This window comes from Hyla sarda, chromosome 4, assembly GCF_029499605.1.
Source record: "Hyla sarda isolate aHylSar1 chromosome 4, aHylSar1.hap1, whole genome shotgun sequence".
In the NCBI taxonomy this organism is placed as follows: domain Eukaryota; kingdom Metazoa; phylum Chordata; class Amphibia; order Anura; family Hylidae; genus Hyla; species Hyla sarda.
Genome location: NC_079192.1, coordinates 108,418,834 through 108,435,128, shown reverse-complemented (window position 1 = coordinate 108,435,128; position 16,295 = coordinate 108,418,834). Strand labels below are relative to the sequence as shown.

General features: G+C 43.4%; 1 protein-coding gene across 1 annotated transcript in view; it reads left to right on the top strand.

Moving 5' to 3' along the window:
- MCTP2 (multiple C2 and transmembrane domain containing 2) overlaps nt 1–16,295 on the top strand; it is a 208,166-nt gene that overhangs the window by 116,821 nt on the left and 75,050 nt on the right. The window contains exons 7-10 of the mRNA XM_056571863.1: nt 1,535–1,646; nt 2,638–2,676; nt 13,817–13,981; nt 15,040–15,170. Coding sequence (XP_056427838.1) covers nt 1,535–1,646; nt 2,638–2,676; nt 13,817–13,981; nt 15,040–15,170 — 447 coding nt within the window. The remainder of the gene's footprint in view (nt 1–1,534; nt 1,647–2,637; nt 2,677–13,816; nt 13,982–15,039; nt 15,171–16,295) is intronic.

Sequence of the window (16,295 nt, the reverse complement as noted above, 5' to 3'; positions counted from 1 at the left end):
ATAAAATCCTCCAGTTCGTTTTTTTTTTGTTTTTTTGCATTGTCACTGTTATTTTTTAGAAGATTGGGAGGAAAATGTTCTTAGCTTTATATACTAAACCTTCTCTTCCCTTAGGGCTGGCACCACCTATAGGCAGTGACCTAAATTGCTTAGTGGATGAGATTGCGACTCAGGAATCCAGATGACCTGTGCGAGGGTAGTGTGCGTCTTTAAGATGCAAGCATACCTCGTAGCACCCTGCAGCCTTAAGAGGATGGGGCCTCCTGTCACTGCAGGCAGCACTTACTGCACAATTTTTTTTTCTTTTTAAATGGACACTGCAGGGAAAGGAGCATCTAAAGGCTCAGGGGTGGGGGTGGGGGGGTATGTGATGGAGGCGTTGGAGACATGAGTTTGTGTTTTTATTTTTCATAAGGCCTATAGTATGTGGTCCATGTGAGTAAAAATGGTGTAGGGGGTGGAGGGTGTGTGTGTGAGGGAATATGGGGGCGGGGGTGGCAATATAAGGGAATACAGCAGCAATGTGAGGGAATCCAGCAGGCAATTTGAGCTTGCCTGCTATATGGCAATGTGAGGGGCCTGTTTATAGGGGGATAATGTGTGGGGGGTACAATCACTGTGTGGAACAATACACATGGACAGTTAGAATGGAGGTGAGAATTGTGCTTAGGAGTCCTACAAATAAAAAGTTGTGGCTGGAGAATTCTTTATGATGGTCCAGACAAGATGCAGAACAAAAAGTAAACGACTCAGAACAGAAAATACATCAACTGTGTCATTACCCGTAGCTGTAATCAGTAGATTTTATTCAGCAACCATATAGTGCTAAAAAGGGGTGTGACGACCAAAGGCTGTGTTAACACTGTGTAGGCTATCAATGTCAGTTGTCGTGATTATTCCTCCACTGAAATACTACCTCTTATGTAAGGCAAAAATCTCTGACAGATAAGAGGTGCTGTACTTAAATTGACATCTCTGGTTTGCCATTAATTTTCTTAACCCACCTGCTAATTCTGCTTAGAGTCACATTTTAGTATCCAGCTTACTGGTATAATTGTCTGTTACCTTATCAGATGACCATATCTGTCATTATTTGCTGTACCTTGAGCAATGCTATTGATGGATACAACACAAAGAAAGCTTTTAAGACAACTTTAAGAGAGTTCCATTTTTAACTTGCAGTACATTTTATTTTATTTTTTATTTTTTTTACATCCATTAAAATGCTGACAGTGACTCTTGTAAATACCTTTTTGGCTCCTCTATGGCAGGCAGCTTGTGCTGTGTCTTGGACCTGAATAATGACACACTATTGGGATTTCATTATGATTGTCAATACAGTTTACCGAGCTGCAATATGTCAGAATAATGTGAAAGTTGTTTTTTGAGCGATGAAGCGTGAAGTGTTCTGGTATTCCAATGTAACTGATGCAGAAACTCCTCTCTGTTTAGATGATCAAACAACATTCCATGTGAAATACAGGTATTTACTGATTACTTGTCCTTTTTTATATATATTTATTTTTCTTTGTAGGACTACAGAAAAAGTGTTCCGGTTGGAAGATCCTAATAGCTTAGAGGAAGACATGGGTGTGATTGTGGCAGATATCAGTCTGTCCATCAGGTTGAGGGACTCAAAGAATAATGTAAGTAGTTTTCTACTTCGTTGACATTCATGTAAAGTAAGAGATCCTTAACAATTTTTTTTTTCCGCCTAAACGAGCTTTACAGAAGTGGGCCATACACAAACCTGTTTATTACAAGAGGGAGTTGTTGGGTAACTAAATTTTTTATGGGGTAAAACTTATCCCCTATCAACAGAATATAGTATAAGTGTATGATCACATTGGGCCTGACCGCTGGGTCCCCCACAATCTCCAGAACAGGGCATGTACACCATGCATTCTCTAGAGAGCTGGAGATACATCAGCTCTGTATCTCTGGTGCTCCCAGTATCTCTGGTGCATAGATAGATATGAAGTAGATAATAGATTGGAATGCACACAGAGGTGTGGGACAGCATAGGGATAATGCACACAGAGGTGTGGGACAGCATAGGGATAATGCACACAGAGGTGTGGGACAGCACAGGGATAATGCACACAGAGGTGTGGGACAGCACAGGCATAATGCACGTAGAGGTGTGGGACAGCACAGAGGACATCCTCTGTACTCCTTTGCAACCATAGCCTGCGAATAAATTTTTGGCTCCGAACAGTCCTCCTTGTGAGAGGAATAAATACCGTGAAAGTTTTCTTGGTCACTGATTTAAGACAATAGAAGCTACAGATCTGTATTCTAGCCTCCTCTTTAATTTTTTTTTTTTTAGCCTTTTCTAGCCTACTCTTTCACGAGGGAAACAGTATTTCCACCATATAAGAGAAACCATACAGTCACAATTCTTTATTACCATTGTTAATTCACATTGACAGCAGGGAATGTTCACAATTAGCCATTGATCAACTAGACCTGGCGATCATCTTGACCAAACTGTTCAGTTTACCACAACTAAAAAGGCAGATGGAGTGTACATAGACCTTGTAATGTATAATCATTTTATTCCTCAATGCTTAGTGTATATCCTTCTCTCATAACAATAAAATCTTGTTCTTTTCTCCCCTTGTTGATTTCCTGCAGCAAAGATGGGCTTCGCGGAAAAGGCTTGGTGTTTCTAAGGTAAGTCCTCTCTGCTTTTTGCATTGTTCTAGACCATTCAGGTATAAACCCTTGGACCCCATGGACTTGGGTTCATTGGATTCAGCCGTTTAAGCAGGAAGGCGCTTAGGTTGAAAAGCAACACTGTGCACTAGAATTGCACAAAATATTGGTGCTGTGAGTACTGTACTTTAGTCAACTAATAGGTTGTATGAAGTTATAAAACGGTGTCTAAAGATGTGGCACATCATTGGTTTCCCTAGTCCACAGCTGAGTATACACATAACTGTCAGCTGAACTCCTATTCAGTGGACAGCTTTCTGAATAGTGAGAGGGGCCCTTATACACATTAGATGGTTGGTGGGTTCGGCCAATGCATAGTAATTTTGTATGGCCAGTATAATTTTACACTGTCTAAGACATAGAGAAAATCTGCCCCTCTGTGTCTCAGATCTTAAAGGGGTACTTTGGTGCTCCAGCGTTCTGAACATTTCGTTCAGAACGCTCAGAGCTGGAGGCAGTGAAAATGATGCCACGACCACGCCCCTCTTGTGACATCATGCCCGCCTTTTCCATTCATGTCAATGGGAGGGGCCGACACCCCTCCTTCCAAAGACATGAATGGACAGGGCATGGTGTGACGTCACTAGGGGGTGTGGCTGTGACGTCACGACCACTGCCGCAGGAACCTGGTGTTTGTTTAGAAGGCCAGGTGCTGCAGGACATAGCAGCGGGACCCCTGTGATAAGACATCTTATCCCCTATCCTTAGGGGATAAAATTAGAGATGAGCGAACTTACAGTAAATTCGATTTGTCACAAACTTCTTGGCTCGGCAGTTGGTGACTTATCCTGCATAAATGAGTTCAGCTTTCAGGTGCTCCGGTGGGCTCGAAAAGGTGGATACAGTCCTAGGAAAGAGTCTCCTAGGACTGTATCCACCTTTTCCAGCCAACGGGAGCTCCTGAAAGCTGAACTAATTTATGCAGACTAAAGTCATCAACTGCCGAGCCGAGAAGTTCATGACAAATCAAATTTACTGTAAGCGGAGTACACCTTTTAAGTGTGAATATTGTTTTGTGATGTAGTGTAACCTTATAAAGCAATTTTATATGGTGAAATGCTAATGTTTTTGTGATTGTTCTCTTTTGGAGTCCAAATCAGCCAGTAGTTTGCCTCTTCTTATCACAGCATGTCTTGCATCTTTTGAGTACAGCAACTTGTTAATAACCCAGATAAGACTGAGTGTCTCGCTGCAGGTCATCCAGCTCCCAAGGCTCTGACTATCAACTTTACATCCCACTAATAAAATGCAAGTGATACCAGATTAAGACATGAAATGAATGTAATTCCCCTTTATAACTGATACTAGAAACGTGAATGATCTCCTAGCACCAGAGAATATTAAATTAATGAATACAATATTTTTATTGAACTGATCAGAGAAACAGTTTATTGTAGAAAGTTTTGGATATTTGCTCTTAGCTATTGTGTTATTGTAGGTTTGTCAGTACTCTAGGGCCCTTATTCTCTGTTTTGGGGACCTATATCATACAGGGTTACTTACTTTGTTATACTGTGATAGAATTAGCTTTATTTTATATAGTGCACAGTTCCCCAACCTCTGGCTATCCAGCTGTTGCAAATAAAAACCACTCCCATCATGCTCTGACAGTGTTGGGAAACACTGGTGTAAGGGGTAGTATATACACAAACAGGTACTACTTGACTTAATCCGTTAATGCATTACTGTCAAAAGCCAGCAGAGGGAGGCAAAACCTTACCAGTTTTATCATGGAGCACAGGCCTCCTCCCTGCTGAGCAGGGTTTACAGTGTATGAATGTATAGCAATTTAACTGTGTAAGGAATTTCCCACAATCCCTTAGAAAATCTGACAAACAGTTGTATGTTGTAGTTTATTGATTCTCCTAGTGCACTAAAACAGCAGTACATCAATAACCATCTTTAGTTAGGAAACCCTGGGCTGTAGAGGAGCACTAGCAGTTAGCAAAACAGCACTGACTCAAGAGCGGAAAAAATGTGAGCGTGGGGAATACTGGCTTCATGGGAGCAATGAGAGGCTGCGAAAATATACAGCAAGAGAAATAGTATACTCTACAGGCCTTTAATGCAGCAGCCACATAGAGGGAAAAAAGCAGATTCCTATGTGAGCAGCCTTCAAAAACCAACATTTTGGAAGTTTTTTTTTCTAAATTTATTTATTTTTCCTTTTTTGTCCTTGCACATTCTCCTTTTTTTTTTGTTTTGTTTTTTTCTAAAAGTATTGAATGTATTCAATTCAAATATTTATAGAACCATTTTTGTCATGAATAAATAGAGTTGGATCTCCGAGTTGTCATCCTCTATCTAGGTGTTAAACTCTGTTTTAAAGGGAACATGTGGTCACTTTCATGCTGCCATAACAAGTCATTAGAAAGGACCCTGGTGGCTTCTCCCCACTCAACTAGCCTTTATAGGTCTCTCCCTATACCCATATTGGTAGAAATTAATCAGTCCAGGTCAAGGGAGCAGGAAAAAGCCACTGGAAACCACCAGTGACCAGATGACTTGTGGTTAAATCATAATTGTCACTAGGAATTACCTCCTTAAAACTATCCCCTGTATGGAAAAGCGGTGTAGTATTATTGTAACACTCACGGAAGTAGTAGTAGTGCTGTATGATGTGGATCCTCTGACCTGTGTGGCTGATAACACGGGCCGTATCGGGGGGCAGAGTCTAAGGTGCCGCTGGTCCACCAGAGCCCGCCGCAAGGCAGGATGGGCTTGCTGTGCCAGGCAACACCCAGGTCGCTACCCCCTATATGACTGGACCACACAGATAACTGGGCAAGATGAGGTACTGTAGGATGAGGCAGAGGCGTAGTCAGACTAGCAGAAGGTCAAGGCAGGTGGCAAAGCTGCGTAGTCAAATAATGAAGTGGAAAGGTCAGAATACACGGGCAAGGCAACAGTCAATTGGGAACACTTAATCTAAGGCTAGGGGCACTGAAAATCCGGCAGGGAAGTGTGGGAGGTACAGGGACTTATGGTGCATCAGTGCATCAGGTGTTGGACATAATTATGAGCGTACTGGCCCCTTTAAATTTCACAGCTCCAGCGCACACGCGCCCTAGGAGGCTGGGAACACGAGCGCCGGAGGTGAGAGGAAGGGGAGGAGGAGCGTGGTAAGTGGCTGGCTGGGATTCACATGCGGGTCCCGCAATGCGAATCCCGGCCCCACCGGCAGCAGGGGAGAGCAGGGCAATGCGCTCACGGCCAACACAAGTGGCCGGAGCGCCGTGTGTAACAGTACCCCCCCCCCCCCCCCCCTTTGTCTCCTCTCTTTTTGGAGGACAAGAATTTCTGAATGAGGTCTCGGTCTAAGATGTTGTCCTGCGGCTCCCAAGACAAATCCTTCCCATTTCACAAGGAAAAAAACGTTTTCCTCTAATAAACTTAGAATCAAAAGTGTCTTTAACAACGTCAACATTAGAAGTACCCGAGATCTGAGTAGGAGAAATGTCTTTTTTTTTAGAAAAGTGGTTAAGAATAACAAGTTTCAAGAAGGAGACATGGATGGAATTCGGGATCCGGAGAGAGGATGGCAGATGGAGAGAATAGGCCACGGGATTTAGGCGCTTATTGATTTTAGAAGGACCCAAATAGCGAGGACCTAGTTTATAACTGGGTACCTTGAAAGACAACCAGACTCTGTCACCAGGAGAGAACTCGGGAGAACACCTTTTCTTGTCCGCTTGTGACTTCATACAAGACGTGGCATGTAATAGAGAGTGACGAGTCTTTTGCCAGATGTTGGAAAAATTTTGCACTTGCTCATCGACCATAGGTACTCCAGAGGAAGAAGACAAAAGAAGAGGTGGACGAGGGTGAAGTCCATGAACCACAAAGAAAGGTGATGTCCCAGTGGATTGTGGGTGATACGCAGAGGAAAAATCCAACTTAACCTGGAGATGTGAGCTGTGGGCCTGCTAGAACTTGGAGACGAACTGGACTCCACAGTCAGAGACAATATGAGAAGCCAATCCATGTAAGCGGAAAATGTGGCAAAAGAAAAGCTTAGCAAGCTGTGGTGCAGATGGAAGTCCAGGCAGTGGGCTAAAATTAGCCATCTTAGAGAATTGGTCCACTACTACCCAGATGACCGTATTGCCACCTGAAGAGGGAAGGTCAGTAATAAAGTCCATAGCAATACAGGTCCAGGGAAGCGCAGGAATTGGTAGAGGCTTTAGCAGACCTGCAGGTTTAGTACAAGGGGTCTTATCCGGGGCACAGACCGAACAGGAACGGACAAAATCTAAGACATCCTGTTTTAAAGTAGGCCACCAATACTGTCTGGAGATGAGCTGCAAGGACTTGAGTTCTGGAATGACCGTCCGGAAGCAAGGAATGACCCCATTTCCAGACTCTGAGTCTTAGATGGTGGGGGCAAACATGAGTCTTTCAGGAAGGCAGGTGCAGGTGCTGCAGAGATGAGACGTTCAGGGGGAATAATATGTTGAGGTACAGATTCTTGGTCATGAACTTCACAACATCTAGAAAGAGCGTCAGCTCATAAATTTTTCACTGCTGGATGGAAGTAGATGTAGAAGTCAAATCTGGAGAAAAATTTAGACCAACAGGGCTGTCGAGGGTTGAGTCGATGGACAGTCAATAGATAAAGCAAGTTCTTATGGTCACACTATATAGAATCTGGATGTACAGAGCCCTCCAAGAGATGATGCCATTCTTCCAAAGCCAGCTTTATAGCCAAATGCTCATGATCTCCAATGGTATAATTATTTTCTGCAGGAGAGAAGGTCTTAGAGAAAAATCTGCAAGCTACAATTCTTCCTTTAGTCTACTTCTGCGTCAAAGATTGCTGGAACATTAGAGTCCAAAAGGCAGGACAAGATACTCGAAATGTCCATCACAAGTATTGAACGAGGTCTTCCATTCATCTCCTTCACGTATGTGGATCAAATTATAGGCCCCACGAAGGTCAAGTTTGGAGAAGATCTATCAAATAATTCAGACTATCAAATAATTCCGAGATCAAAGGAAGTGGCTAGTGGTTCTTGACAGTAATTTTATTCAAGCCCCGGTAGTCGATGCAAGGTCGCAAAGATCCGTCTTTTTTTTTTTTCCCTCAAAGCAGAATCCGGCTCCGGCATGGGAGGATGACTTTCTGAAAAAACCCTTTCTGAAGATTTTCTTGAATGTATTTAGACATGCCCTGTGTTTCGGGAACAGATAAAGGGTAAATTTTGCCCCGAGGAGGTGTGGTCCCGGGCAATAAGTCGATAGGACAATCGTAGGGATGATGTGGTGGTAAAACTTCAGCTTGTTTCTCGCTGAAGACGTCAATAAAAGTCCTGAAGAAATTATGGCAGACCGGGCAGAGGAGTCGAGGAGACACCAACTTGGACGGAAGAGTAGGAAAACAGTTGTTATAGCAGTAGGTTCCCCAGTTGTTATAGCAGTAGTACTTCTCCAGTCTTCCAATCAAGATGTAGGTAATGTAGTTGTAACTATGGAAGGCCAAGTAGAAGAGTGGAGGTACAATGTTGAAGTACATAGGACAATTTTTCCTTATGCAGAACTCCAACCTGCATAGATGAGGGTTTCGTGCGGAATAACACAGTACAGTACAGATTTTCTCTGACTGAAGAGATGTACAAAGGCTTCAGAAGGCGGGATACTGGCAGACGATACCTATGTACTAAGGAGGCATCGATAAAGTTTCCCGCGGAACCAGAGTCCAGGAAGGCAAGAACATAAATAGTCTCTTTGGAGGGTAGAGATAGCTGGACCGTCAAATTCAAGTGTGGAGAGGAGGTATTCACACCTAGGGAAGCCTCTCCCACAAACCCTAGGTGCGAGCGTTTCCCTTTGACTGTGGACACAGAGGACAATCTCTGAGGTAATGATCTGCACTGGCGCAGTAGAGGCAAAGATTATCAGCTCGTCGGCGGGTTCTTTCCTGCAGAGTCGGGCAAAACCAATCCACCTGCATAGCCTTCACTGCGGGAGGCTACGTAAAAGGTTGCGTTGGTTGTTGGAAGACAGGTGCCAGGCGAGGAAAGCGCCGAGGTCGTGCAGACTCACTTTCTTGATGTAGTTCCTCACGTCGTTCAGAGAAACTGATGTCAATCCGGGATGACAACTGTATGAGTTTGTTCAGGGTAGAAGACAATTCCCGGGCAGAAAAGACATCCTTGATATGGCAAGAAAGTCCTCTCTTAAAAGTGGTTCAAAGAGCTTCATTGTTCCAAGATAGCTCTGATACCAGGGTACGGAATCGGATGGCATACTCGCCCACAGAGGAGTTGCCCTGAGAAAGATTCAACAAAGCCGTCTCAGCGGAAGAAGCTCATGCAGGTTCTTCAGACTCCTCAGAATTCTGACAGAAAAGCCTGGAGATTGGTTGTGAGTGGATCACTGCGATCCCATAGCAGGGTTGCCTACGCCAGGGCCCTTCCAGTTAAGAAACTGAGGACAAAAGCCACCTTTGCTCGTTCCATAGGGAACTGTTCTGCCATAAGTTCTATGTGCATGGAGCACTGTGTCACGAAACCACGGCAAGACTTGGGATCCCCCTCATACTTCTCAGGAAGAGACAAATGGAGCTTAGATCCTGAGATTACTGCTACTGCAGGAGCGAGAGGCAACACTGGAGCAGGAGGAGGCTGTGGCTGCTGCGGTTGTTGTAGAGCAGGAAGCAGATGCTGCATCATGGCGGACAACTGGCTTAACTGTTGTGCCTGCTGGGCCAACTGCTGCAACTGCAGGGTCACTATAGAAGCGAGATCTGGATTATCGGGCACAGGAACCCCGGTGGGATCCATGGCTGAATCTTGCTGTAACACTCACGGAAGTAGTAATAGTGCTTCTTGATGTGGATCCTCCGACATGTGTGGCTGATGACATGGGCCGTATCAGGGAGCGGAGTCTAAGGTACCTCTGGTCTTCACCAGAGCCCGCCGCAAGGCAGAATGGGCTTGCTGCGTCAGGCGACACCCAGGTCACTACCCCCGATACGACTCGTCCACACGGGTAACTGGGCAAGACAAGGTACAGAAGGATGAGGCAGAGGTGTAGTCAGACTTAGCAGAAGGTCAAGGCAGGCAGCAAAGGTGCGTAGTCAAATAACAAAGCGAAAGGGTCAAAATACACGGGCAAGGCAACCAGACAATTGGGAGCGCTTAATCTCAGGCTAGGGGCACTGAAGATCCAGCAGGGAAGTGTGGGAGGTACAGGGACTTATAGAAGTGAGGGAGGTGTTGCACATAATTATGGGTGTACTGGGCATTAAAGTTTCAGCGCTCCAGCGCACGCGTGCCCTAGGAGGCTGGGACATGCGCGCCGGAGCTGAGAGGCAGTGGAGGAGGAGCGTGGTAAGTGACGGGCTGGGATTCGCATGTGGGCGCATGCGGCGATGCAAATCCCAGCCCCACCAGCAGCAGGGGAGAGCGGGGCAATGCACTCACAGCCAACGCAAGTGGCCAGAGCGCCGTGTGTAACAATTGTAATGCAGCCATACCTTTTGGCTGCATAATTGTTTCCTTTTATGGTGCTTAAAAAAAACACACTTTTGTCCAGAGTCTGCAACAGTAGGATAGGCTTAGCCAGGGGTCCACAATGCCTCTGGGCTGCCACGCTTCTCTCCTTTTACTTCAGCACTTGGTCTGCTGTCTAATTGACTCACAGGTCAATCTGACCAGGCACTGGAGAAGAGATTGACTGTGCGTGCACTGAGGACCTGTGTGTCAATCACACAGTGGGCCAAGTGCAAAAAGTGATGACTGATTTTCAGCTTTTAAACTCTTAAAAAGCTTGATGACAATCGTGAGTTTTACGGTTACACCTTGCACGTGGCCTGTTAACCAGCTTTTCCAATATTACAACGTAAATAGGTTTTTCAATTATATACTTTTCTAGAAATGTCAAGTTTCAGGGGCATAACAAGATGGGGGAAAGAGAGGCCATCTAGGGGATCAGGGCATGTCTTTAACGCACACAGTTGCGGAACAGGACAGAGCTGGAGGCTCCCTGTTTTGTCAACTCAACCAGGAATCCTAATGCAGACAGAGTCTTTGTATGATGCTCTCTGCATTGAGAGCTCACAGAGAAGAAGTCAAGGGGACAGATCAACAGAAAGCATGGGAGAGGTGTGTAATTATTATTATTTTTTTCATGGGGCTACTAACTATTAGGGGTGTAAGAAAAATCGATTCACTCGATTATCGTGATTTTTTATTTGCCGATACGGTATCGATTCAAAATATTTTTGAATCAATCCTTTTAGGTATGTGGAATTCGTATCGACGCCCGGGACATGCAGTTCCGGGCGCCGTGCAGGTGAATTTTTTTTTTTTTGGCTCGTGCAAGCAGGGCTGGACCTGACAAGCGCAGCACCGCTCTGGGTGTATGGAGCGGGCTCCCGACTCGTGCCCGCTCCGTACTCTGTGGTACCCACTAATAGCCAGCATGCGGCGCTCAGCAGTCTGTATGGAGCGGGCTCCGGACTCCTGCCCGCTCCGTACTCTGCAGCCCCCAGCTGATTTTAGTAGCCGGGGGCCGCCGCTATTAGCCAGCATGCGGCGATCGGCGCAGTTGGCTATTAACCCTTTAGACTGCTGCTGTCAAAGCTGACAGCGGCGTCTAAAGGGATCTGTGAATGCTCTCTGGTGGGCCAGTGGGGTGGATCACACCCCCAATCCCCCTCCCCCCCGCAGCACGATTGCGGGCGATCCACTGTGGAGGTAGCCGTAAAAGCCGTAGTGTAAAATACATAGTTTTTGAGACAGAATCGGGATATGTTGCGATATGTCTTGTAAACAGAATCGGGATATATCGTATCGTCATGTGTATCGCGATACGTATTGTATCGCCAAATTCTTGATGATTCACACTCCTAGTAACTATATGTGGGGCAGTATTAGGGTCGACTACTATATGGGGCAGTATGGTAGCCTACTAATATATGGAGACACTATGGGGGCCTTACATTAAAAAATATGTCTACTTTAGAAAACCCATCATCATATTCCCTATAGGAGAAGCTTCCTGTTCAGGACCCTTCGTGCACCTTTAGGGTACGTTCACACGTACACAGATTTGATGCGCAGGATTTTCTGCTGCAGAAAATTTAATGTAAACTGAATGATTGAACACAGCTTCTAATAGGCAGCTACAAATCCTGCGCGTCAAATCTGCACAGGATCCTGTACGTGTGAACGTACCCTTAGAAGTAAAACTAACCACAAAAGTGTCACATTCTCTGGAGAACCTGTCTTGTTGTGTTGCTCAGAAAGAAAATTGATGTGAATGATCCCTATGTAATACTTAATTGCACCTGTGATGGTGCTGCAGGAAAATAGAACTCCTATTACCAGGTTTCTAAACAGATTACAGTTAATCACAAGGGGTCCCAACAGGAGGACACTGTGATTTGCTTTTACATCATATTCGGAATTAATTCTGCGGGACGTCTTTTTGGGTCACAAGTTTGATCAGAAAGCAGCCAAAAGAAGGAGAAACCTTTAAAGAATTATTGGAAAATGTACTCCTTTCCCTGCAGAGGTGATCAGATATACCTTTTAATCTGAAAAAGAGGTACAGGAGTATAGATTTCCAGTACATTGTGTAAAAGTGGCCTCAGAGGTTCACACATATCCACTATAATACATAATAGGGCTGCATTAAATGTGAACTTGTGTTCATGGCCTTCTGTTTGTTCCAGGTGCTTGACATAGACCAGGCAGCTCAAACAGAACTTATTAACCCATTTGTGAATACTTTCAGAGCACCTACCACTTCCTATGTTGTCTTCTGCTTTAACTGTGAATGTAATGATAAAATTCTGTGTGTCCTGTCGGCAGTAAAAGAGTTATGTTGGCACTGATGTAAATTTATAGCTGCAAAATGGGTCAGATATAGCTGTCTTTCGGGACGAAAGTGGACAAAAGCAGCAGAAGGGGAAAGGAAAAAAGATATAACATGGAAAGCATCTCTTCAAACATGACTGCGTTAAATGCAGAAATGTTCAAAGTACGACAGAGAAAGATAAAGCCTTTGATGGGAAGTGGATGTTTCCCAGGGACATTAGAAGCAGTAATCCAGATGTTCTATTGTAATGCAATGAGTGTCCATGGATAGATGCCGAGCTCGGCCAAGTACAGCCTGCTGTAGGCCCTACCCCTCCACTCCCATGCTGTTCTGCCATATGGAAGTAATCTCCAGTCCCTTTTAATAGCCAGTGCTGGATTCCATTTTCACAAAGCTCGCACAGCTAAGTGAAGCTGCTTTATGGACAAGTTAGATAGAAGCATTTCCAAGATAAACACTGAGCTTGAAATTAGGACATACCAAGCCACAAAATTATTTTAGGACATATTTCATAGACGAGCTGCCATTTCCCTGCAGCAGCTGCCAGACTGTAGGATGCAGCTTTGATCGCGGTCGCATTACGGAGAGTATACACAGAGTGGAAAGTGTGGAGAGAAGGGGCAAATTTTTATTTAATTACAAATAATACTTTATTATCATCTCCTGGCATCCATAGCTATGTTTCTGAAACCCACACTGTCTGCTTGGAAAGATACATATGATGCATTAATGCAAATGTGTAATGTATATACTGTTTATTAAAATGAATACTATTCATGTGCCTTTACTGCTGACTACTGGTTTTAGCTATTACTACATACTGAATTGCAAGGACCAAAGTTGAATTCTAAAACCTAAGCTGTTTTTATTAGACCGGAAAAAATGTATTTCTGTGCAAGTGGTTATGTTCGAGACCAGGAGTGTGGTGGGTAATAATGCTTGGGGTTCCCCAAACTGGGAGCATGTCCAGAAAAGTGCTGGTCTGTTACGAGCATCATAAGAGATCATTATATGTCTAATGTTATCCAAGGCTCATGTGTCTGGGGTGGATAGAGCAAAACTTTGAGCATTTCAGTTAACATGAGAACAGCAGTTAGATGGGTGGACTCTAGAACAAGTGTTTGTAAGCTCCAACAGCAGATTTAGATCTGGTTAATTGGCAATGCTTTTATGTGCCGTTATGTTCTCTATGTGCTGTATACTGCCCAGCAAAGCTAGCCATTTATATATCCTTATTATTCTAATGTGGCTTTGTTTACATTTGTTGCATTAGGCGACCTCTATGCAGTCTCTACAGCTATCGGAGTCCCTAAAGAAGAACCAGCTTTGGAATGGAATTGTCAGCATTACATTACTGGAAGGAATTAATCTTCCTGATGGCTGTGCCTTCGATACCTTTGTAAGGTTTAAACTTGGGGATCAGAAATACAAAAGTAAGGTGAGTTGTAGAGCTATACTGTTGGTCCTTCCACAGACAGGAACTTTGTGCTTGCTAAGTTTGAAACTTGCCTATCCTTCACACCGTGCATTTTCAAAAGTGATCTTATAAATAACAGCTGATCCCTGTGTAAGACCTTAAATCACATCTTGTCAGTTCTCCAATTTTATATTGAATGCAAACACTCCTCCAGAAGAGAGAAATCAGTTTCTCTAGGGTACCTGTTGGATGTAGCTACCCTGTAAGTTAATGTCTTGGCCGTAAAGAGCCTTAACATGCCTAAAGTTTACTATTTAAATAAAAAATAAGGACCCATCCGTGGACAGCTGTTTCGCAAAAGCAAATATACAACAACTGTCTACAGATGGGTCCTATTCCTTTTGGATGCTATTCTGGTAAGACCTATACCCTTTGTCATGTTTCAAGGTTTTTTAATGGGTAGGACATTTATTTACAGGGTAGCTACCTTTTAACACTAGAGGTTTCTTCCAAAAACCTCTTGACCTTGCAGTGAATTGGACAGCTAAGGGATTTACCTTTTGTAGAACAATTTGAATGCCAGAATTATGTATGTGTGTGTGTGTATATATATATATATATATATATATATATATATATATATATATATATATATATATATATAATTTATTATAATAATAGAAGGGACTTATTTTCAAATAGTGCATAGTTACAAATAATTCTGAAAGTACATTATTATGCTAGTTATGTGAGAATGGGGAGATTGTGTTAAAAACATGATGGGATCCCAACCTGCATAGGATTTCTGTATTTCCCTTTGAAGGAAAAAGTCCCAGGTAACTTGTGGCAAGTGCAGTAATTCTAAATACTATATTTTGGAATGTTTGCAGTTGTTGTGAGACTTGCATGCAAGCCACGGTAAAGCCATCATTTTTCTTTCAAATTGTGGGTGACCCTGTAACACCTTGGTAAAGTTGTAGTAAATGATGTCTCCTTTTTGTGTCGCTGTGAGCGGCTCATATACTTCTCTTGTCAGTTCTGTTCCACTCTTTCTCAAATGTCATTACTTTGTTTTCTAGACCTCATGCAAAAGTTTAAATCCTCAGTGGAGGGAATGCTTTGATTTTCATTACTTCTCTGACAAGATGGGAGTATTGGAGATTGAAGTATGGGGGAAAGATAGCCGCAAACACGATGAACTATTGGGATTGTAAGTATTTAGTCCGTGTATAGATTAATTTGCATTGAGCATTATCATACAAAGAAGGGTGATATAAAATTTAACATAATGCAACAGCGTTTAAAACGCCAGTGATGTTTTTTTTTTCCCTCTGAGCAGGGCGTGCCTATGATGTAAGACTATGTTCAAATTGGAGAATTCCCTTACAGCCAATATTAAAGTCTATAGAAAATAATATACGATAGGTCAGGTATCTAAAACCCAGATATGCAGTGCTCCCAGTCTATATCAATATGGCAAATGATGGGGAGTGACATAAAACATAACTTTTACTAGTTAATCACTAAATGACATATATTAATAAGTGAGTGAATACATGGGCAAACAGTTGGCCCTCCAAAAAGACGCAATTTATGGACTCCTGTTAAAGTCAATAATTAAACAATTGCAATATCTAAATGCTAGCGTATATAGTCACTATCTCAGTCTGCACGTCTCCAAAATGTAGCCCGACGCGTTTCTGACAACAGTCAAATGTCTTCCTCAGGGGCATAAAAGGAGACAGTGACTCAACAGATAAGTATATTTGGTTTAGCATAAAGAGATCAAAACTCAGTTATTTGAGCAGAAAGAGATCAAAATAATGTCCCAATCGCTGATACAGTAGCGACTTGGGTTGTGCCTGGAATAAGTAAATACAGTACACAATAGAACAGTGAGCAGAGGATGCCTCATATGGTCCAGTCTGAAGACCTGTTTGAGTTGCTGCATCCACGCTCGTCTCCTGCGCAAACCCGCTGTGGCTGTGTGGCTGTGTGCGCACTACCTGGTCACTGTTCTATTGTTTACTGTATTTACTTATTCCAGACACAACCCAAGTCGCTACTGTATCAGCGATTGGGACATTATTTTGATCTCTTTCTGCTCAAATAACTGAGTATTGATCTCTTTATGCTAAACCAAATATACTTATCTGTTGAGTCACTGTCTCCTCTCATGCCCCTGAGGAAGACATTTGACTGTTGTCAGAAACGCGTCGGGCTACATTTTGGAGACTTGCATACAGAGAGGGTGACTTTATACGCTAGCATTTAGATATTGCAATTGTTTAATTATTGACTTTAACAGGAGTCCATAAATTGCATCTTTTTGGAG